This window comes from Oncorhynchus keta, chromosome 23, assembly GCF_023373465.1.
Source record: "Oncorhynchus keta strain PuntledgeMale-10-30-2019 chromosome 23, Oket_V2, whole genome shotgun sequence".
In the NCBI taxonomy this organism is placed as follows: domain Eukaryota; kingdom Metazoa; phylum Chordata; class Actinopteri; order Salmoniformes; family Salmonidae; genus Oncorhynchus; species Oncorhynchus keta.
In genome coordinates, this window is record NC_068443.1 from 27978600 (window position 1) to 28002597 (window position 23998).

Genomic DNA, 23998 nt, shown 5'->3' on the forward strand with positions numbered 1-23998 from the left:
CCTCGACTTCGGCGATGTCATTTACAAAATAGCCTCCAAAACCCTACTCAACAAATTGGATGCAGTCTATCACAGTGCAATCCGTTTTGTCAAGAAAACACAATATACTACCCACCATTGCGACCTATACGCTCTCGTTGGCTGGCCCTCGCTTCATACTCGTCGCCAAACCCACTGGCTCCATGTCACCTACAAGACCCTGCTAGGTAAAGTCCCCCCTTATCTCAGCTCGCTGGTCACCATAGCATCACCCATCTGTAGCACGCGCTCCAGCAGGTATATCTCTCTGGTCACCCCCAAAACCAATTATTTCTTTGGCCGCCTCTCCTTCCAGTTCTCTGTTGCCAATGACTGGAACGAACAACAAAAATCTCTGAAACTGGAAACACTTATCTCCCTCACTAGCTTTAAGCACCAACTGTCAGAGCAGCTCACAGATTACTGCACCTGCACATAGCCCACCTATAATGTAGCCCAAACAACTACCTCTTTCCCTACTCTATTTATTTATTTTATTTATTTTGTTCCTTTGCACCCCATTATTTTTATTTCTACTTTGCACATTCTTCCACTGCAAATCTACCATTCCAGTGTTTTACTTGCTATATTGTATTTACTTTGCCACCTTGGCCTTTTTTTTTGCCTTTACCTCCCTTATCTCACCTCATTTGCTCATATCGTATATAAACTTGTTTATACTGTATTATTGACTGTATGTTTGTTTTACTCCATGTGTAACTCTGTGTCGTTGTATGTGTCAAACTGCTTTGCTTTATCTTGGCCAGGTCGCAATTGTAAATGAGAACTTGTTCTCAACTTGCCTACCTGGTTAAATAAAGGTGAAAAAAAAATGCAAAGCCTTACTTTGGTATGGAGCTTTACATGCTGGAGGGAGAAGCCATGTGGTTTTACAATGGAGACATACTGTAGTATATCATCTGGCAGCCCTTACAAAAAAGTTCTGCAGGAATTCAACCCTTTGAGAATGAATTGTGAAGGTGTCCTGCCGGAATCCTGTAGGATTGAGAAAATTCTGCAGGAAATGTCCCTGATGCTCCTGCAGGACTACAGCAGAAGTATGACTTGTCCTGCAGAAATGTAAAAAATCCTGTAAAAACATGACAATTCAGTTCCAATTTATTTGGTCCTGCAGGAATTGCCATATCCTTCAAGAATATCAAAATCCTGCAGATTTCAGTTCTGCAGGATTCCTGCAGGACCAAGTAAATTCCAGCACAAATCCCGCAGGATTTTGATATTCTATTACTCTCACTCTTGTTACAAAATATGCTTTTACCATATTTATTCAATCTCATATTTTCTTTCTCCTTTGAATAATGTTTTATGCAGTGCTGGTGAAATGGACAATCAAAAACATCCATTGTTTCTGCATTGAATAATAACATTGCCATGCAATGACATCTTATGCTTTCTCTCCAATCTTTTGAAAGAATGTGGATTGTCTAACAGGGAATTCTCTGAAGGATGAGGAATGGAAATGGCCCTGAAAATCTTGTGGAATTACCTGCAGGAATTTTACCTGCAGAATATCCCACAGGATTTTGGACAATTACTGCAGGTAGTCCTTCAGGAAAAGATTCTGCAGGATATATTTGAGGACTATCTCCAGGATTCTGGTATGAGATCCTACAAGATCCTGCAGGAATTGTCCTACAGGAAAGTGGTGCTGAAAATCCTATGGGATATCCTGCAGGAATTCCTATATCAAAGCAAAATGCAACAATTTCAAAGATTTTACTGAGTTACAGTTCATATGAGGAAATCAGTCAATTGAAATAAATAAATTAGGCCGTAATCTATAGATTTCACATAATAAAATGCAATTGTGTTCGTTGTCCGTAGCTTATGATTGTCCATACCATAACCCCACCGCCACCATGGGGCACTCTGCTCACAAAATTGACATCAGAAAACTGCTCACCCACCCGACGCCATACACATGGCCTGCGGTTGTGAGGCAGGATGTACTGCCAAATTATCTTAAACGATGTTGGAGGCGACTTATGGTAGAGAAATTAACATTACATTATCTGGCTACAGCTCTGGTGAACATTCCTGCATTCAACATGTCAATTACATGCTCCCTCAAAATCTGTGGCATTGTGTTGTGTGACCGAACCGCACATTTTAGAGTGGCCTTTAATTGTCCCCAGCACAAGGTGCACCTGTGTAATGATAATGCTGTTTAATCAGCTTCTTGATATGCCACACCTGTCAGATGGATGGATTATTTTGGCAAAGGAGAAATGCTCACTAACAAGGATGTAAACAAATTTGAGCACAAACTTTGAGAGAAATAAGCTTTTTGTGCGTATGGAAACTTTCTGGGATGTTTTATTTCTGTCACACCCTAATCTGTTTCAACGGTCTTTGTGCTTGTCTCCACCCCCCTCCAGGTGTTGCCCATCTTCTTATTATCCCCTGTGTATTTATACCTGTGTTCTCTGTTTGTCTGTTGCCAGTTCTTCTTGTCTTGTCAGGTTTTACCAGCGTTCTTTCCCGTCTTCCTGTTGCTCTAGTTCTGTTTCCTCATTTTTCCCGGTTCTGACCATTCTGCCTGACCCCGAGCCTGCCTGCCGTCCTGTACCGGTCTGACTCTGACCTGATCACGAAACTCTGCCTGCCCCGTGTTTCTAATAAATCATATGAGAACTGTACTATCCGCCTCCCGTGTCTGCATCTGGGTCATATCCTGAGTCATGATAATATCAGCTCATGAAACATGGGTCCAACACTTTACACGTTGCGTTTATATTTTTGTTCAGTGTATATTCCGCAAGATTTTTCATGCAGGATTCCTGTAGGGCTTTTTTTGTAAGGGAGGAGAGTATTTGTCCTCAAAAAAGAATGCATACCTCAATGCTAATTTCATGACATGACATACCATGACGAAACCTGTGGTAATGCTAATTTCTATGGATGTACCTGTACAGTACAAGATCCAATTGAATTGCAGTAGAATTATATTTACTATCATTATTCACAGGTAAATAAATGTCTGATAACAAGCTTCATATTTTTGATCTTAAGAAAATAGCATAAACATTTAGAAAGACTCCTTGGCACTAAATTGCAGAATTGTATCTTCCAATGTAACTGTAAGTGCTGCTTATCCATGATTCAAATGCTTTTTTTGGCTGTGAATTTAACTTGATGCCCTCTGAATGCATTTTCACAGAACACGTCATTTGTATTTCTTATATTTACTATGGATATGATCGATATCATATGATAAGACAGCTTCCGACTGCATTGAAAGCAGAGTGTATGAGGTACCAAACTCTGGATAGGGAAAATGTTGCTAGGAGACCTGACATCACCTATTTATTCAACAATCAGGCAGTTGCCACGTGCGTCCCTGCTCAGTATAAAGACAACGGGATTTTGTCCTTGAGTAGAAGCAGTTTAGGAGGCAGCTGTGAGCTCAACATAAGTCTACCCTACAATCAGACTCATTCTAACCATAGACATTCTTACCATAGACAGATCTAGGGACTCCTAAGAACACATCAGCACCTGAGACTTTATGACTCCCCAATGTTATCTGGACAGATATAATTTTCCTTTTCAGTAGTTAAAAGGGATTTATTATACACAAGTTATCACCCCAAGGCTACATTTGAAGATCTTCGACTTCTTTTCACACATCAAGATGTTCCCTCCAGACGTATGGAATTCTACAGTCCTGATGTGGTTCAATGTGTCTGAGCTGAATGCTTCTCTGGAGAATCCGGAGGAGGGGGAGCACCCATTCCTGACGGACGCCTGGCTGGTGCCTCTCTTCTTCGCTCTCATCATGCTGGTGGGGCTCATCGGGAACTCTCTGGTAATCTATGTAATCTCCAAACACAGGCAGATGAGGACTGCCACCAACTTCTACATAGGTAAGCAAGACCAAACGTTTTCCCTCACAGTTACAAAGGTTTTTCCATTTATAATACCCTGAACATCATTATTCTCGTGGATTGTCGTGAAACTTGTTCTTTGTGTGTTACTGTCACAGTCAATGTTATGTTATGTATGTTGTCCAGATAAATCATTTATTTTCACTGTAAACTAGGACTAATGATGCCTGTATAATCATTCAGCCTTAATGACTGTATTTGTCTTTTTATGTTGATGACTGTAAATTAATATTGTCGATAGTAACCTTATCCATAGTCTGGTGATACTGTATACATACAGACTAAATATGAAATATATGGATCATGTGTCTATACTAAATAATGGATCTTGTTTGACATTGGAAATGCATGTGTGGAGTGGAGACGTGATACATCAATGGAGTTCATGTAGAGATATGATGAATTAACCATGACTGTGGACAGCATTATTATCTCTGTGCTTATAAATAACAATGGCATGAACATGCATGTTTGTGTGAGTGCACGTGATGTGCGCAAATATCTGTGTGTGTGTTTGTGCGTGTGTATTTGACATGACTGACTAATATCTCCATGGGTGGCAATATTCAAGCCCAGCAGGTCCTGTCCACCTGCAGTGATAAGACTACTCCATGGCAGTGAAACAATGATATTGCTCAACATTTCAGAAATAAATACTGCAGTACGCCCGACCCATGTGTATTTAGCTTTCTGATTTTTGTGAAATAAATTAGCTCTTTGATGCCAATGCCAAAATACTTGGTGACATGCCTTTGACTATTTAACACAACAAGGTATTTATTAAAATTAATAGCTTTATGACTCAAATGTTCAAATGGTTATATTATGTTGCAAAAGTGTGTTAATCAGTAAGAAATGAATGAATTCCCTCCTAACTGAGATTATTTCTACAGCTAACTTGGCTGCCACAGACATCATCTTCCTGGTGTGTTGTGTCCCGTTCACAGCCACTCTCTACCCACTTCCTGGGTGGGTATTTGGGGACTTCATGTGCAAATTTGTTGCCTTTCTACAACAGGTAAATAATTTCAATAAAACACATTGCCTCTGGTCACAAACTTCTATCAGTTTTTAATATTAGATAACAAACAGCCAGAATATATTTGCTGTGCATGTAATGATGGAATTTCTCACCATAATGTAATTTGGGTAGCATTCCCCTCGACTGGACCCCTGAGGTACTTGTCCTATTAGTCTGAATAATACTTTTTTCCCGTCTGGTGCCAGGCTGTACTCAATTAAATTACAGAACTGCAATATTGAACTTGCAGTGCAATTTCATTTACCTGGTGAGAGGTTCATGCTCATTTTTCAACAGTGTTTTTAAATGCAATATGTTTTTTATTGTTTTATATTAAAGCAATCAGGTTGATAAATTAAATCAAAATGCCCGGCTTATCTGATCATCTTTATATGCTCCTACTCCATTTGTAGACAGATTGGCTAAAAGGGGACCCTTTCACCCTGGCTTCACCACGGCATATAGTCATTACTATATTTAACAACATTGCGTTTTTATCATAAACATCACAATTATCCAAACCACAAGCTAGAACGAACACATTTTAATTTCACTGGTAGAATCAGGAAGTTTCGACTTCCTCCTGTGTATTTGTCTGCTCATGGTAAACTACGAAGTCATAGTAAACCGCCCGCTAAAGTAGATTGGGGCATGCCGACAAAAACAAGCAATTATGGCATTGTGTACTGACGAACAACACAGCAATCTCAGAACTTCCGTAGACCTGTTTTTCACTTACGTTTGTCATTACGCCTGTGTGGTGTTCTGTGCTCATTACAAATGAGCGAAAATGAGTAATCTTTCACCGTGCTACCTACCAGAGATTTCCCCGGATGCTGTCAGTGGCTTGCGGCTATCGAGAATGATGGCGCGCATTACGGAGACCAAAGATTGTCAGAGGGGTTTTCAGGCTGAACTGTTGGGGAATCCATTTCGACGACAGCTGAGAAATGATGCGATACCATCGATTTTGTATTTTTTTTTATTTCCTTCACAACAAAATGGAATATTCTCGATAAGAGGTAACCTAATATTAACTAGCCTTGCTGGACTAGCTAAATTAGCTAGCTGATGTTACAGTGCTGTATACTATATATCATAACGTTAGCTATCTATTTTAGTATGCGCACTGTCAATCAATTTCGCCTATGCCATGGTAGTTACTGCTAGACTGTTAACTACCTTCAGCAGAGTAAACATGTTTGTTATATCTTTGACCAACGTAAACTACATCATTTTAGCAAATAAGATTAGCGCAATCGGATAGCTATCTATTCCCCCTTGCCTGGAAAACACTCCTTTAGTAAGAATAGAATTGTCGACATAGCCAACTCACTCTGTGTTGATAACGTTAGCAGTATTGAATATGTGTAATCGTCTATGGTTGGTTGTCATCTAGTCTCAGCTGGATATACATTTTGCTGACAAACTTAATGAAGCTAGATAGCAGACAATATTGAAATGTCCATGTTCGGTTACGTAAACTAGCCAGGCTAATAGAGATCAGTACAATTAGTGGGGTGGTTAAATTGTGTATTGTTGTGCATTTTGTTGTAGGTGTTACAGAATCGGCTTCCAACTCTGCAGGTGAAGTCAAAAATATTTACAAGCTGACGATTAAGAGAGCTCAATTTAAAGTACACATGGTATTAACAAGAATTGGGTAGTTTTTGTTTTGTTTGTGTTATGGGGTTACAGGCGGTTAAAGGTAACCAGAGGACCACAGAGTACCTTCCAGACCATGCAATTAATAATATTTTATTATTTTTACCTTTTTAACTAGGCAAGTCGGTCCTCTGGCAGTCTCTATGGGGGTGCCACAGGGTTCAATTCTCGGGCCGACTCTTTTCTCTGTATATATCAATGATGTTGCTCTTGCTGCGGGCGATTCCCTGAATCACCTCTACGCAGACGACACCATTCTATATACTTCCGGCCCGTCCTTGGACACTGCTATCTAACCTCCAAATGAGCTTCAATGCCATACAACACTCCTTCCGTGGCCTCCAACTGCTCTTAAACGCTAGTAAAACCAAATGCATGCTTTTCAACCGTTCGCTGCCTGCACCCGCACGCCTGACCAGCATCACCACCCTGGATGGTTCCGACCTTGAATATGTGGACATCTATAAGTACCTAGGTGTCTGGCTAGACTGTAAACTCTCCTTCCAGACTCGTATCAAACATCTCCAATCGAAAATCAAATCAAGAGTCGGCTTTCTATTCCGCAACAAAGCCTTCTTCACTCACGCCGCCAAACTTACCCTAGTAAAACTGACTATCCTACCGATCCTCGACTTCGGCGATGTCATCTACAAAATTGCTTCCAACACTCTACTCAGCAAACTGGATGCAGTTTATCACAGTGCCATCCGTTTTGTCACTAAAGCACCTTATACCACCCACCACTGCGACTTGTATGCTCTAGTCGGCTGGCCCTCGCTACATATTCGTCGCCAGACCCACTGGCTCCAGGTCATCTACAAGTCCATGCTAGGTAAAGCTCCGCCTTATCTCAGTTCACTGGTCACGATGGCAACACCCATCCGTAGCACGCGCTCCAGCAGGTGTAGCTCACTGATCATCCCTAAAGCCAACACCTCATTTGGCCGCCTTTCGTTCCAGTACTCTGCTGCCTGTGACTGGAACGAATCGCAAAAGTCGCTGAAGTTGGAGACTTTTATCTCCCTCACCAACTTCAAACATCTGCTATCTGAGCAGCTAACCAATCGCTGCAGCTGTACATAGTCTATCGGTAAATAGCCCACCCATTTTTACCTACCTCATCTCCATACTGTTTTTATTTATTTACTTTTCTGCTCTTTTGCACCAATATCTCTACCTGTACATGATCATCTGATCATTTATCACTCCAGTGTTAATCTGCAAAATTGTAATTATTCGCCTACCTCCTCATGCCTTTTGCACACAATGTATATAGACTCCCCTTTTTTTTCTACTGTGTTATTGACTTGTTAATTGTTTATGTAACTCTGTTGTCTGTTCACACTGCTATGCTTTATCTTGGCCAGGTCACAGTTGCAAATGAGAACTTGTTCTCAACTAGCCAACTGGTTAAATAAAGGTGAAATAAAATAAAAAAGAACACATTCTTATTTACAATGACGGCCTACTGGAGAACAGTGGGGTAACTGCCTTGTTCAAGGGCAGAACAGATGAATACCTTGTCAGCTTGGGCGATCCAATCTTGCAACCTTACAGTTAACTAGTCCATGCAATAACGACCTGCCTCTCTCGGTCTCCACACTGCCTGTTACGCGAATGCAGTAAGCCAAGGTAAGTTGCTAGCTAGCATTAAACTTATCTTATAAAAAACAATCATAATCACTAGTTAACTACACATGGTTTATGATATTACTAGATATTATCTAGCGTGTCCTGCGTTACATATAATCTGACTGAGCATACAGGTATCTAAGTATCTGACTGAGCGGTGGTAGGCAGGCGCGTAAACATTCATTCAAACAGCACTTTCGTGTGTTTTGCCAGCAGCTCTTCGTTGTGCGTCAAGCATTGCACTGTTTATGACTTCAAGCCTATCAACTCCCGAGATGAGGCTGGTGTAACCGATGTGAAATGGCTAGCTAGTTAGCTCACGCTAATAGCGTTTCAAACACCACTCGCTCTGAGCCTGTGGTTGTTTCCCTTACTCTGCATGGGTAACGCTGCTTCGAGTGTGGCTGTTGTCGATGTGTTCCTGGTTCGAGCCCAGGGAGGAGCGAGGAGAGGGACGGAAGCTATACTGTTACACTGGCAATACTAAAGTGCCTATAAGAACATCCAATAGTCAAAGGTTAATGAAATACAAATGGTATAGAGGGAAATAGTCCTATAATTCCTATAATAACTACAACCTAAAACTTCTTAACTGGGAATATTGAAGACTCATGTTAAAAGGAACCACCAGCTTTCATATGTTCTCATGTTATTACAAATAAATAAATATTGGCCTTTTTGGTCCTCCAATAATCGGTATCGGCGTTGAAAAATCATAATCGGTCGACCTCTAATCTGGAGTTATTCTATGGTGCCCTGCTGAAGCATACCCCCCAAAGTGTTGTCATTTTGAGTACACAAGCATGAGGGAGCAGACACACCTTAAGGTTATGGAGCACAACAAGATTTTGGGACAGCAACCAGCAAGGGACACTGAAAGGTATAAAATCAAGACTACAACAGTAATAACACAACCACTTCATTCTTCTCTCAGCAGGTTCTCAAAACACAGTACACAGACATGTCTACAAAAAGCCCCTGCAAAGGGTTACTATTGACCAGAATGATCTGTCAATGGGCTGGGGGATGATTACAGACAGTACTTATAGATGAGGAAGGGGTTTTTGGTTTTGCAGGGTGGTGCTTAGACCATCGTTTCCTAAGCTTGGTCCTGGGGATCCCAAGGGGTGCATGTTTTGGTAGTTGCCTTAGCAATACACAAGTGATTAAAATAATGAAATCTTCATCAAGCTTTGGTTATTTTAATCAGCTGTGTCATGCTATTGCAAAAACCAAAGTGTACACCCCTTTGGGTTCCCAGGACTGAGTTTGGAAATGCTGGCTTAGAAAGTAAATGTATTGTTGTGTATCAGCGATTGAGGTGCCATTTCTCCTCAAACTCCCTGTGTAAGAATTGCCCTCCTAAGACTTTTCACACATTCTTTAGCCCCCCAGCCTATTCACTTGGTTGACTGATCTTTCCTCTCAAAAGCAGCTCCCAATGTTCCCTCATTGGCCCTTAACAATACGCTAGCCGGTCCCATTTGGTTGATACCTTTACCAACAAAGGCGTGTTACCCTATGTCCCTTCCAAAAAGACTAAATGCTAACATCACAACCATGTCTTGACAGGAGACTTGCAGTACCAGCAAATATTCTGCAAGAAGACCAAACGTGTGTTTAAGAAGCCCTCCGCCACTTTTGTCAGAGTCTTATCCAGCTGACCGTTCACCGCAGACAGGACAAGACCATTCGCCATAAGCACAGAGTCTCAGCTTCCCCAGCCCACCATGCTGAACACCACTGCCAGTGTACCGAAGCCAGATAAAGGACTATGGCTGTGTTTACACAGGTAGCCCAATTCTGATATTTTTTTCCATAAATTGTTATTTTGACTAATCTAATCAGATCAGTTCTGAAAAGGCCAATTAATGGGAAGAATATCAGAATTGGTCTGCCTTTGTAAATGCAGTTTGTGTGGCGCAGCAGAAGACCATGTAGAACCACTAGAAAATAAATATGGATATTTTATATCAGTCTTCTAAATTTGTCTGCCTTTATTGATTCACAGAAGATATTTATATAAGCTGTACAGGGCTCGAGCATAAAATATGCTTGGCATCCAGATATGTCAAAATCAAAAATACAGGGTAGTGTAACTGGGCTAACTTTATTAATTAGGCACTATATCGGTCTTCTGCCCTCTTGGTCCTGGCATCGGCTGTAGCTGAGCTTCTAACATTAGCAAAGTCCAACTCTGTCTCGAATCCTTTTCGCTATATTCCGGTTGAAACATGTATGGTTGAATGTCACCATGTAGCTGATATATAAACTATCAAAATAAAGTCGCACACTCCATGTGTAATCTCCCAGCAATTTAATGGGTATTAACCAACGTTTCAGCATCACTGTGCCTTCTTCAGGGTCAGCCAGGGTCAACCTGAAGAAGGCACAGTGATGCCGAAATGTTGGTTAATACCCATTAAATTGCTGGGAGATTACACATGGAGTGTGCGACTTTCTTTATTTTGATAGTTTGTTCGCTGTTAGTCAGCACCTCCACGCAAACTATTCTGGGTGTGCGCCAGCTCATGTTTTTTTAATCTACCATGTAGCTGATACACAAGTTGTAGTCCTTCATAGACTGGAAAAATATATTGTATATTTAGCAATGAATCGCTAAAAGATGTCCAATAGCTCTATCAAACAAGGACAACCATATGTACACGCACAAATGTATAGTGCGAGCAGTATAACATAAGACTGGTTGGTTATGAATCATGACTTGATTTGGGCAAGTGAATGATGAATCACTGCCTATATAAAGAATGTCCTTTCTCCATTTAAAAAAAATTGAGACAAACAGTCCAGACTTCTTGCGGTTAACCACAGCATCAAGCGGGTTTGCATGATTAAAACTAATATGTTGGATTGTCAAATGACTAAAGTTCCGAGCATAGATGGACAGAGACACCTATCCTAGGATCCAATCTCAGCTGTCAGTGTAGAGTGTTTAATTTTCACCACAGTACAAAGTATTGATCTTTTATAGACACAGAAGTCTGTCAAAAACACAGTACAAAAGTGAAGGTGCAAAAATGCAATGATGAGCAAGGTAGAGGAGAGGTTTTAGCAGCATGCACCAACCACACTATTGTCAGTCAGACCTCTCTTCATCACATGAACCGTCATCAGCCACCAGGGGGTTCCTGTGAGCTTTGTCAATCCCAAACATCTCATTAAACCAGGGCTTTCACTGAATGACCTTGGCTTTACAAGTCAGCAAGCCACAGGATGTTATCAACACATTTCATTGTGTTGAACTGAACTATATTGAACCAGGAACATTCCATTGGAAATATATCTGAAATGTCTCAATTTAAGGAGTGTGAAACATAATGTGTCTGTGGGTATCTTGAAAGGTGCAAATAAATGTATTATTATTATGTGAAGGTTTGAAAATCATGACTAATGCTCAAAAAAAATTCTACATAGACTATCAAATCTTATTAGTCACATGCGCTGAATACAACAGGTGTAACCTTACTGTAAAAATGCTTACTTACAAGCCCTTAACCATCAATGCAGTTCAAGAAGTAGAGTTAAGAAACGATTTACTAAATAAACAAGAAAAGGACACAACATTAACGAGGCTATATACAGAGGGTCAATGTGCAAGGGTACAGGTTAGTCGAGGTAATTTGTAAAGTGAGAGAGAACAGTCTATGACTTGGGGGACTGGAGTCTGACCATTTTTTGGGGGCCTTCCTCTGACACAGCCCTAGTATATAGGTCCTGGATGTCAGGAAGCTTCACCCCAGTGAGGTACTGGGCACTACGGTCAGATGCCGAGCAGTTGCCATACCAGTGTAACCGGTGTGAAATGGTTAGCGGGGTGCACGCTAATAGCATTTCAATCGGTGAGGTCACTCGCTCTGAGACCTTGAAGGAGTTGTTTCCCCTTGCTCTGCAAAAGGGCTGTGACTTTTGTGGTGCGATAGTTAACGATGCTTTGTGGGAGGCAGTTGTTGATGTGTGCAGTGGGTTTTTGGTTTGAGCCCAGGTAGGGGCGAGGAGAGGGACGGAAGCAACACTGTTACACCAGGGCAGTGATGCAACCGGTCAGGATGCTCTCAATTTGTACAGCTGTAGAACTTTTTGAGGATCTGGGGACCCATGCCAAATCTTTTCAGTCTCCTGAGTTCTTTGTTAAGCTTTTTCTTAGTTATCAAAAGGACCAGCTCTCTCCATGATGTATATTTTTGGCAGTCTAATCGATAATTTACTCCCCCACAAATGCTAATATCCCTGCTGCTGTACACCCACATAAAAAATGACTATAGTATACTGCGGTATAAATACACTGAACAAAAATATAATCGCAATATGCAATCATTTCTAAAATGTTGGGAGTTAAGAGTTCATATAAAGAAATCAGTCAATTGAAATAAATTCAGTAGGCCCTAGTCTATGGATTTCACATGAATGAGAATTACAGATATGATAGGGGCATGGATCATAAAACCAGTCAGTATCTGGTGTGACCACCATTTGCCTCATGCAGTGTGACACGTCTCATAGAGTTGATCAGGCTGTTGATTGTGGCCTGTGGAATGTTGTCCCACTCCTCCTCAGTGGCTGTGCGAAGTTGCTGGACATTGGGGGGGGAACTGTAACACGCTGGCGTACATGTCGATCCAGAGCATCCAAAACATGCTCAATGGGTGAGTAAGGAGGCCATGGCAAAACTGGGACATTTTCAGCTTCCAGGAATTGTGTACAGATCCTTGCGACATGGGGCCATGCATTATCATGCTGAAACATGAGGTGATGGTGGGGGATGAATGGCACAACAATGGGCCTCAGGATTTTGTCATGGTATCTCTGCATTCAAATTGACATTGATAAACTGCGATTGTGTTTGTTGTCTGTAGTTTATGCCTGCCCATACCATAACCCCACCGCCACCATGGGGCACTCTGTTCACAACATTGACGTTAGCAAACCACACACACACACACATCTGCTCGGTACAGTTGAAATCGGAATTAATTTGTGAAGAACAGCTTGCCAGTGGCCATCGAAGGTGAACACTTGCCCACTGAAGTTGGTTACGACGCCAAACTGCAGTCAGGTCAAGACCCTATTGAGGACTATCCCTCAGATGAGCTCCCTGAGACGGTGTCTGACAATTTGTACAGAAATGATTTGGTTGTGCAAACCCACAGTTTCATCAACTCTCCGGGTGGCTGGTCTCAAGCCGGATGTGGAGGTCCTGGGCTGGTGTGGTTACACCTGGTCTGCGATTGTGAGGCCGGTTGGACCTACTGCCAAATTTGTTAAAATGACATTGGAGGTTGCTTATGGTAGAGAAATTAACGTTAAATTCTTTGGCAAAAACTGGTGGATATTCCTGCAGTCAGTACGCTCACTCAAAACTTGAGACATCTGTGACATTGTGTTGTGTGACAAAACTACACATTTTAGAGTGGCCTTTTATTGTCCCCAGCACAAGGTGCACATGTGTAATGGTCGTGCTGTTTAATCAGCTTCTGTATATGCCACACCTGTCAGGTGGATGGATTATCTTGGCAAAGGAGAAATTCTCACTGACAGGGATGTAAACATTTGTGCACAACATTTTTTAGAAATAAGCTTTTTGTGCATAATATCGAACATTTCTGGAATCTTTTATTTCAGCTTATGAAACAAAGGACCAATACTTTACATGTTGTGTTTATATTTTTGTTCAGTCTAATATAATATTCACTGTAGTGTTTTTGCAGTGAATACTGTAATATTTACTGTAGTACACTCTAGTCTTTACAGTTAACTATAGAATAAATGCAGTAGTAAAATAACTAGTATATACTATGGTAATTCATGTAATGTTTTTGCGGATTGTATTATACTGTTGTATTTACTGTAGTGTTTTTGCAGACTAGTATTCTGTAGTATTTACTGTAGTGATTTTAGATATTACTGATGTATTTCCTACAGTGTTTTTGTTTTATCATCTTTGACATGCAATTGGAGGCGTTCTCCTCTAGGAAACCTACTGGAGAAATGTTCCATAACCTGTAGGTAGGGAGGTAAGACTAGGGTCTGAACAGATAGTTCAGAGCTTTTGCTCTTTTCTATAATCTGTAGAGAACACTATATATGGTCTATATTTGGCATGTAGGTTTCTCACTTATGGGTGGCACGAATTGGGATATGGGGTTAGGGGAATGGTGCAGTGTATATGCAAAGGAAATACTTTTTTTGTGGGCAGTGTGTAAGTGGAAGGTACGTGGGAGGATTAATTAATGCAAACGTTTTTGAAACCATTTTAATATCAGTTGGAATTCTTTGCTGTTTTGTGTTAATATGTTGATTGTAAATGTATTTTATTTTTATTTTTCAACCCACAGGCAGTGGTTCTCTTTGTTCAGGAGGCTAATGTATTCTGTCCCTACATTATGATAAGTGTAGGGGGGCACTTATCTTTGGATCAAAGATGAACACCGGAACAGGCCCCCTTTTGCTCTTCAATGAAAGACAAGGGCACTAGATAGATCAAGTACTGTCGTTACACTGAACTAGGTCACAACTCCCACTCTGAGTGATGTGTAACAACAATACATTGTTTAGAACCTGCTTATCTGTTAACACAGATTGTCACCGACCCTCGAAGGCATTCAACCATTAAAGTTTTTTTATGGGGAACTGATGTCCAAATTCAAAATTATTTGATTAATTCTGTGTGAAAGAAACTAGATTGTTTGTACTTTTATCCTATACATTCATAAAATAATGTGAATGACACTTAACCGAGGAGGATGAGTTAATAATGATTTGAGATGCATTTCTTCGTAAAGTAAAATGTTCTCATTATATGCTCATCATTTTCATTACTTCCCAGTGTGAGGGCAGGCAGATGTAAAATACTTGTTTCACCTGCAAACAGCCGAGATTATTTTGTTACTTTCTTTTCTCAGGTGACTGTTCAAGCCACCTGCATTACACTCACTGCTATGAGTGGGGACCGCTGCTATGTCACAGTCTACCCCCTGAAGTCCTTACGCCATCGCACTACACGAGTCGCCATGATAGTTAGCATCTGCATATGGATCGGTAAGTCAGATGCTATCCTACCTGAACTTATAGCAAACCATGGATTTTTGGTTCAAAGCATTGTGAACACTAACATTTTCTACAAAATTCAACTAATGAAATGTTGTTTTTTAAAGGTTCCTTCATTCTATCCACCCCGATTTTCATGTACCAGAGAATTGAGGAGGGCTACTGGTATGGACCAAGACACTACTGCATGGAGAGGTTTCCCTCAAAGACCCAGGAGAGGGCATTCATCCTGTACCAGTTCATAGCTGCCTACCTACTACCTGTCATCACCATCTCCTTCTGCTACACACTCATGCTGAAGAGGGTGGGCCAGCCGTCAGTGGAACCAGTAGACAATAATTACCAGGTATGGAACGAACATTACTTTCTTTGGGTGTTCCTTTATGACAGTTTACAACTTTAATAGGTGCACTCCTTTGTCAAGGTTACACAATGAAAGCATGGGTTCATATTTGGATCCCTTCCAATTTTCAGGTATTCTACAGTATGTTCATATAGACCCTTAGCCTGTGGCCATGATTTGAACTACATACAGTTTAGGTCATTTCTAAGCCCATCACAGTGGTAGTGAGATAACGTCAACATTTCTACCACAGGTCCACCTGTTGTCTGAGAGGACTGTCACTCTGAGGAGTAAGATCTCCAAGATGGTGGTGGTGATTGTCCTGCTATTCACCATCTGCTGGGGGCCTATCCAGCTCTTCGCCCTGTTCCAGTCCTTCTACCCCAACTACAGGGTCAACTACGCCACCTATAAGATCAAGACCTGGGCTAACTGCATGTCCTACGCTAACTCCTCCATCAACCCAATCGTGTACGGCTTCATGGGAGCCAGTTTCCGCAAGTCTTTCAAGAAGACTTTCCCCTTCCTGTTCAAACACAAAGTTAGAGACAGCAGTGTCATGTCGCGCGTGGCTAATGCAGAAATCAAGTTAGTTGCTGCAGGGGAAGGCAACAACGATGGGAAATGAAATGAGCCATGGTCAGAGTGAGCTTCCGGGGGACAGAGCTGCTGGAGATTCAGTTCACTGTGCACACAAACAAACATACACATGACAGACTGCTGTGAATGCACACTGCTCAACATAGCCTGCTGTGAAATCACACTGTTCTGAAGGCAAACACCTGGTGGAACCAGCATTTTAAAATGGCACTTGATGTGTTTGTTTGCAATTCTACAAAATCTGACTGATCCTGCTCTGTTCTGATATCACAGACTTGAAAGGACATTAAAAGGTCCCGAACAGTCATTCTGGTTCCCATATAAAATAACAACACCCATAATATTTTTTCCTGATAAAAATGCTCACATTTCTCTCGTCAAACCAGGAAGTCTGAAAAGACATACTGAATGGAGCTAGTAGGCTGAGTGGGCGGGGAGCTCACCTTGACTGACTGTTCTTTGAAAAAGTCTAGCAACATGGATGCAGTGACATTATCTCAAGCATATTTGCTCAAACATCATTGAAATTGCATGCAACTTCCAATCCTGTCATTCATCACATCATGGTGTCATTCCTGCTCTCTCCCTCCAGTGCTCGACGTCGCCGGTCAACAAACCACCGGACCTGGCAACTCACATTGCGCACACCTGGCAACCACACACCTGCTCATCATTTGCTCCTTGATTACTCCCCTTTTATTTAGCCCTCACTTGTCATCAGTCATTAGGTGGTATTGTTCTCTCGCACGGTCAGTATGTGGCTTATGTTTGTTATTGTTTACAATTGTATTATTAAACTCACCTCCTGCCTCACGCTGTATACGTTACACATGGTTGACCAACTGTTTGGTTATTGTAACAGCATCAATATAGACAAAATGTTGGCTGTATAATTTAACTAGCTAGCCCAAATTGAATTGTCAGCACTGTTTATCAAGCTAGCTAGCTAGTTCATCTTGGACATTTTCAGTTGAATCTGTACAGGGTGAGGTCTGGGTAACTTTCATTATATATACAGTCTGTGCAAACATTTTGGGTAGGTGTGAAAATGCTGTAAAGTAAGAATGCTTTAAAAAAATGTTAATAGATTATATTTATCAATTAACTAAACGCAAAGTGAGTGAATAAATCAAATCCATATGTGGTGTGACCACCCTTTGCCTTCAAAACAGCATCAATTCTTCAAGGTACAGTTACACAAAGTCAGGGAGTTTGTAGGCATATAGTCAGGTGTTTGATTAAACAATCACACCAACAATTATACCAAACAGGTGCTAATAATCATCAATTAAATATGTGCGTTGAAACACAATCATTAACTGAAACAGAAACAGCTGTATAGGAGGAATAAAACTGGGCGAGGAACAGCCAAACTCAGTTAACAAGGTGAGGTTGCTGAAGACAGTTTACTGTCAAAAGTCATACACCATGGCAAGACTAAGCACAGCAACAAGACACACGGTAGTTATACTGCATCAGCGAGGTCTCTCCCAGACAGACATTTCAAGGCAGACTGGGGTTTCCAGATTTGCTGTCCCAGCTCTTCTGAAGAAGCACAAAGAAACGGAAAATGTTGAGGACCGTAGACGCAGTGGTCGGCCAAGGGAACTTACTGCAACAGATGAGACGCATCGTGCTTGCTTCCCTTCGCTGTCTGAAGATGTCCAGCAGTGCCATCAGCTCAGAATTGGCAGAAAACAGTGGGACCCTGGTACACCCATCTACTGTCTGGAGAAGTCTGCTCAGAAGTGACCATGGAAGACTTGTAGCCAGAAAGCCATACCTCCGATGTGGAAACAAGGCCAAGCGAATCAACTATGCACAAAAACACAGGAACTGGGGTGCAGAAAAATGGCAGCAGGTACTCTGGACTGATGAGTCAGATATTTGGCTGTAGCAGAAGGCAGTTTGTTTGCCAAAGGGCTGGAGAGCAGTGCATGAATGAGTGTCTGCAGGCAACAGTGAAGCATGGTGGAGGTTCCTTGCAAGTTTGGGGCTGCATTTCTGTAAATGGAGTTGGGGATTTGGTCAGAATTAATGGTCTCTTCAATGCTAAGAAGTACGGGCAGTTACTTATCTATCATGCCTCCCTGATGATATTGCATCTGTTTGGCCCAACATTTATTCTACAGCATGACAATGACCCCAAATACACGGCGAACATCATTAAGAACTATCTTTAGTGTAAAGAAGAAAAAGGTGTCCTGGAAGTGATAGTATGGCCCTCACAGAGCCCTGATCTCAACATCAAGTCTGTCTGGGATTACATGAAGAGAGAGAAGCACCTGAGGCTCCCTAAATCCACAGAAGAACTGTTGTTAGTTCTCCAAGATGTTTGGGGCAACCTACCTGCTGAGTTCCTTTGAACTGTGTACCAAGAAAAATTGATGCTGTTTTGAAGGCAAAGGGTGGTCACCCCAAATATTGATTTGATTTACATTTTTCTTCTGTTAACTCACTCACTCGATTTTGTTAATTGATAAATATAATCTATTAACATGTCTATTTTTGAACGCATTCTTACTTTACAGCATTTTCACATCTGCCTAGTAACTTTTGCACAATACTGTGTGTGTAAAGTATTCAGACCCCTTGACTTTTTCCACATTTTGTTACGTTACAGCCTTATTTTAAAATAGTTTAAAAAACAAAAATCCCGCTCACCAATCTACACACACTACCCCACAATGACAAAGCAAAAACAAGTTTTTGGACATTTTAGCAACAAAAAAAACAAGTATTTAGACCCTATGCTATGACACTCAAAATTCAGCTCAGATATATCCTGTTTCCAGTGATCATCCTTGAGATGTTTCTACAACTTGATTAGAGTCCACCTCTGGTAAATGCAATTGATTGGGCATTATTTGTAAAGACACACACCTGTCTATAAGGTTCCACAGACGACAGTGCAAAAACCAAACCTTCAGGTCGAAGGGATTGTCTGTGGAGCTCCGAGACCGGATTGTGTAGAGGCACAGATCTGGGGGAAGGGTACCAAAAAATGTCTGCATCATTGAAGGTCCCCAAGAACACAGTGGGCTCCATCATTCTTAAATGGAAGAAGTCTGCAACCACCAACACTCTTACTAGAGTTGGCAGCCGGGTAAGGTCTGTTGTATTTAGTGCATGTGACAAATACATTTTCTTTCTAGGAAGAGTCTTGGTGGTTCCAAACTTCTTCCATTTAAGAATGATGGTGGCCACTGTGTTCTTAGGGACCTTCAATGATGCAGACATCTCTGGTCTGATTTAAAACAAGATTTAACTCTTTGGCCTGACATCTGGAGGAAACCTGGCACCATCCTTATGGTGAAGCATGGTGGTGGCAGCATCATGCTGTGGGGATGTTTTCCAACAGCAGGGGCTGGGAGACCAGTCAGGATTGAGGGAAAGGTGAATGGAGCAAAGTACAGCGAGATCCTTGATGAATACCTGCTCAGGACCTCAGACTAGCTCGAAGGTTCACCTTCCAACAGCATAACAACTTGCACACAGCCAAGACAATACAGGAGTGGCTTCGGGATGTCTCTGAATGTCCTTGAGTGGCCCAGCCAGAGCCCGGACTTCTATGGAGAGACCTGAAAATTGCTGTGCAGCGACACTCCCCATCCAACCTGCCAGAGCTTGAGAGGATGTAGAGAAGAATGGGAGAAACTCCCCAAATACAGGTGTGCCAAGCTTGTAGCTTCATACCCAAGAAGACTCATGTCTGTAATCACTGCCAAAGGTGCTTCAACAAATTACTGAGTAAAGGGTCTGAATACTTATGTAAATGTTTTATAAAAGTTTTTTATTTTTAATACATTTGCTAAAATTTCAAACTTGTTCTTGCTTTGTCATTATGGGGTATTGTGTGTAGATTGATGAGTGAAAAAAATGATTTAATCCATTTTAGAATAAGATAACAAAATGTGGAAAAAGTCAAGGGACATGAATACTTTCTGAATGTGTGTGTGTGTGTGTATGTGATATATATCTGTCAGACAATATTTATATATCATGTCTAACAATGATGTCAAGTTTGTATGAATTTTCTGTTTGGCATGTCCCTTGATGTAATGACATGACAACTGCATCTGTGTTTTGGGCAACCCTTTCCATGCTTTTATTTCATGCTGGCTGAAGACCTAGGTAGCCAGTTACTCGCTAACACTTAATCTCGGTTACCCAGAAATTAAATTCTCACAAAAATATTCTCACAGTTTACACACAAAATCTGTACATGAGAGATTAGCTAACACTAGAGACACATGAAAGCCTAAACCTATAAATATTTTTGCCTTAGATTATATATGCTGTAAGGCTACAGTCAAATGTTGGCACCAGTAGACTAGCTACCTAGCCATGTAAAGCACGCCCCTCTGTGATGTTAAAATCACATTTTATTTGTCACATGCACCGAATACAACAGGTGCAGAACATTACTGTGAAATGCTTACTTACAAGGCCTTAACCAACAATGCAGTTCAAGAAATAGTTAAACTATTTACTAAATAAACTAAAGTGAAATCAAATAAAGTAACACAAGAAAATGACATAACAATAACGAGGCTATATACAGGGGGTCAATGTGCGGGGGTACAGGTTAGTCGAGGTCATTTGTAAAGTGAATGTATAGATTAAAAAAACAGCGAGTAGCAGCAGTGTGAAAACAAAGGGGGCTCAATGTAAGTAGTCCCGGTGGCCATTTGATTAATTGTTCAGCAGTCTTATGGCTTGGGGGTAGAAGCTGTTAAGGATCTTTTTGGTCCTAGACTTGGCGCTCTGGTACATATTGCCATGCGGTAGCAGAAAGAACAGTCTATGACTTGGGTGACTGGAGTCTTTGACAATTTAGTGGTTACAAGTCGGTACTTATTTAAATGAGAGAATAACACGTTACCATTGGTGATGTCACAAAATACCTTAATAATCCCGCCTCCAGAATCTAAGTGTCTGACATGGGGGACGAGACCAGTAACTTTATGATCAAACTTTATCAACGTAGAAGCAACAATTTTTCATACTTTGGTAGTCCTACTTTGATCTGGTTTCATCCAAATATCATTATATCATTACATTTTTTGAGTTAAAAAAAAAAAGGTGACCACGTAGGCAGAATGATCACAATGATATGAAAATAATACAATTGCACTAAAAAAAGGTTATTGGAAGTCACATACATAATGGGAAACCTAATAGACACTATGGTTGAACTGTATGAGCAGTCCAAGGTGACCTCAAAATGGGTTTAAGGCCATTATGTTATCAGAAGTACACATTATGTTAACAAGTCTTTATTATTGACCCATCTCAAAGCTGTGAAAGGATTGCACCCGATTTACACATTTTTTCAATGAGATTTATGATGGTAGCTAGGAATTCCACATGAATGGCACAATGAGACGGTCAAGAGGTACATTTCAGGCCAATTGAACGGGTGTATGTGATGTGTCAGAGCCTGCTAAATTAGGGGCATAGTCAATGAGGTGTGGTGAGTATTTACTTTACTATTATGTTCTAGACTGGCACTTCCCTTTACACACTGTGCACAGGTAGCAGGAGCCAGGCCATATCACACCTTCACTGGCCAACCCTTACATTCGCACAGCATTACTTTGTGACTTAGTCACCGATCGTTTCCTTTTCCTCTGACCGCAACGTGTCTTTGTTTGAATTGCGGCTCGAAACATTGTACTTTTCTGGCACCATTTTGGCATTGAGTTGAAAAGGGAATAAGGGATTTAGAAAGGAGTGAAGACAAATATAACTAAGGTCCTTGGAAACTAGGGAAAACTGAACAGATTGAGATTGAATTCTGTACATAAAGATTTTTATATTTTCCTTACTGCATATACACTTGAATGCAGTTTTGTCCCTGTGAAAATATGTAATGTCTTTAGGCATTTCACATGTCTGTACATTTTGTTTTGGTTATCACGCCACATAAGTGTTTTTAAAAAAGCCTTTCTTGTAGACTTGCCTTACAGTATTTGCAGTATTTATTACACAGGTATATTGATCTTACCCTAAGGTCTATGACTCATGTAATGTTCACTGTCTTGCTAATGCCTGTAGGCCTCAGGGTTTGGCTCAGTTTGGAATTGAATTGAGAATGCCTCAAATTCCAATTCAATTCTTGAATTTCAATTGAACTAGGAAACAGGATCCAAAATAGCAATTAAAAATTGAATTAATGACATTCAATGAATTTAAATTCTATATTAGGTAGTCTATTCAAATATACATATTGTCCATAAAACATCAAACATATTGTTATACACATGCATATAAAATATTGTTGAAACAATTGATTTTCAGGACAAACTCTTAAAATTAATGATCAAGGAAAACAAAACCTGTATGCCAATATTCTGTTATAACATTTCATTAATCACTTTTTAAAAAGTTGACTCGGAGACCTTAAAAAATAAGCCAAACAAATGAAATGGTTGGTGGAAATATAATTGGCTATTTTAAGCACTAAGGTTAAAATAGTATTTGAACATTGTTTCCAGAGAAAAATTATACATTCATGGAATCTGGAAGTGTGACCTGTCAGATTCAATGAAACTCACGTTCTTTGACTGAGAGGAATTTCTTTGAATTGCACAGAATTAAATTCTACTTCCTGTCACACAAACTTAAATTCTACATCCTGTGGGGCGTGGCCATTTCAATTCGAATTTAAACTCATGAGTTGAAGTCAATTCCAAAATTCTGAATTGAGCCCAACAATGATGTGTACAGTACTGTGGATTTAACCACTGTTTTTGATTATATATGTATTTTTTGCCTTTTTTTGGTGTAACCAGAAATGTGAAAAGCACTTATCGTTGCATTTGCTACTAACATTACAGTAAGCTGTCCAGCAAATGCAAACATACAGAATATAATGTACTGTAGTTTTAACACTGCTACTTGTTCATTCGTTTCCCTGTCTTGCAACTTTACGTACACTTTGTACATAATAGAATTAGGAAAATGTATGTGTGATTTCTGTGTTATTTGACTTAATGCATTAAAGAGGACCAATGAAAGCTTTCCTGGGGGCTTTTATAACCTACCCATTATCTTACTGTATGTGGTTGGATTTATTTAACCACCTCTTCAAAACCATTCAAATGAGATCTGTACTGAACCATTACAGTTGAGAGAACCTGCACATACGACTGAAATAGCAACCCAACAAAACGGCAACCATTAAACCATGTGACAGAAAAGGTCACATCTTTCTGCTTGACCTGACTACCTTGATAGCATATTATTAGTCGTGTGTGTATATATATATATATATATATATATATATACACACTACCGTTCGAAAGTTTGGGGTCACTTAGAAATGTCCTTGTTTATGAACTAAAACTTTTTTTTTGTCCATTAAAATAACATCAAATTGACCAGAAATACAGTGTAGACATTGTTATTGTTTTAAATTACTATTGTAGCTGGAAACGGCTGATTTTTTTATGTAATATCTACATGGGCGTACAGAGGCCCATTATCAGCATCCATCACTCCTGTGTTCCAATCGCACGTTCTGTTAGCTAATCCCAGTTTATCATTTTAAAAGGCTAATTGATCATTAGAAAACCCTTTTGCAATTACATTAGCACAGCTGAAAACTGTTGTCCTGATTAAAGAAGCAATAAAACTGGCCTTCTTTAGAGTAGTTGTGTATCTGGAGCATCAGCATTTGTGGGTTTGATTACAGGCTTAAAATGTCCAGAAACAAAGTACTTTCTTCTGAAACTCGTCAGT

The 23998-nt window shown here is 40.5% G+C and overlaps 1 protein-coding gene across 1 annotated transcript; it reads left to right on the plus strand.

The window, feature by feature from the left end:
• The first annotated feature begins 3537 nt into the window (after nt 1–3537).
• On the plus strand, nt 3538–23584 carry LOC118402108 (G-protein coupled receptor 54). Its single transcript, XM_035800020.2, has 5 exons — nt 3538–3905; nt 4820–4944; nt 15165–15300; nt 15417–15655; nt 15906–23584. The coding sequence occupies exons 1-5, from the start codon at nt 3674–3676 to the stop codon at nt 16278–16280; spliced, it is 1107 nt and encodes a 368-aa protein (XP_035655913.1). The 5' UTR covers nt 3538–3673; the 3' UTR covers nt 16281–23584.
• The last annotated feature ends 414 nt before the right edge of the window (nt 23585–23998 follow it).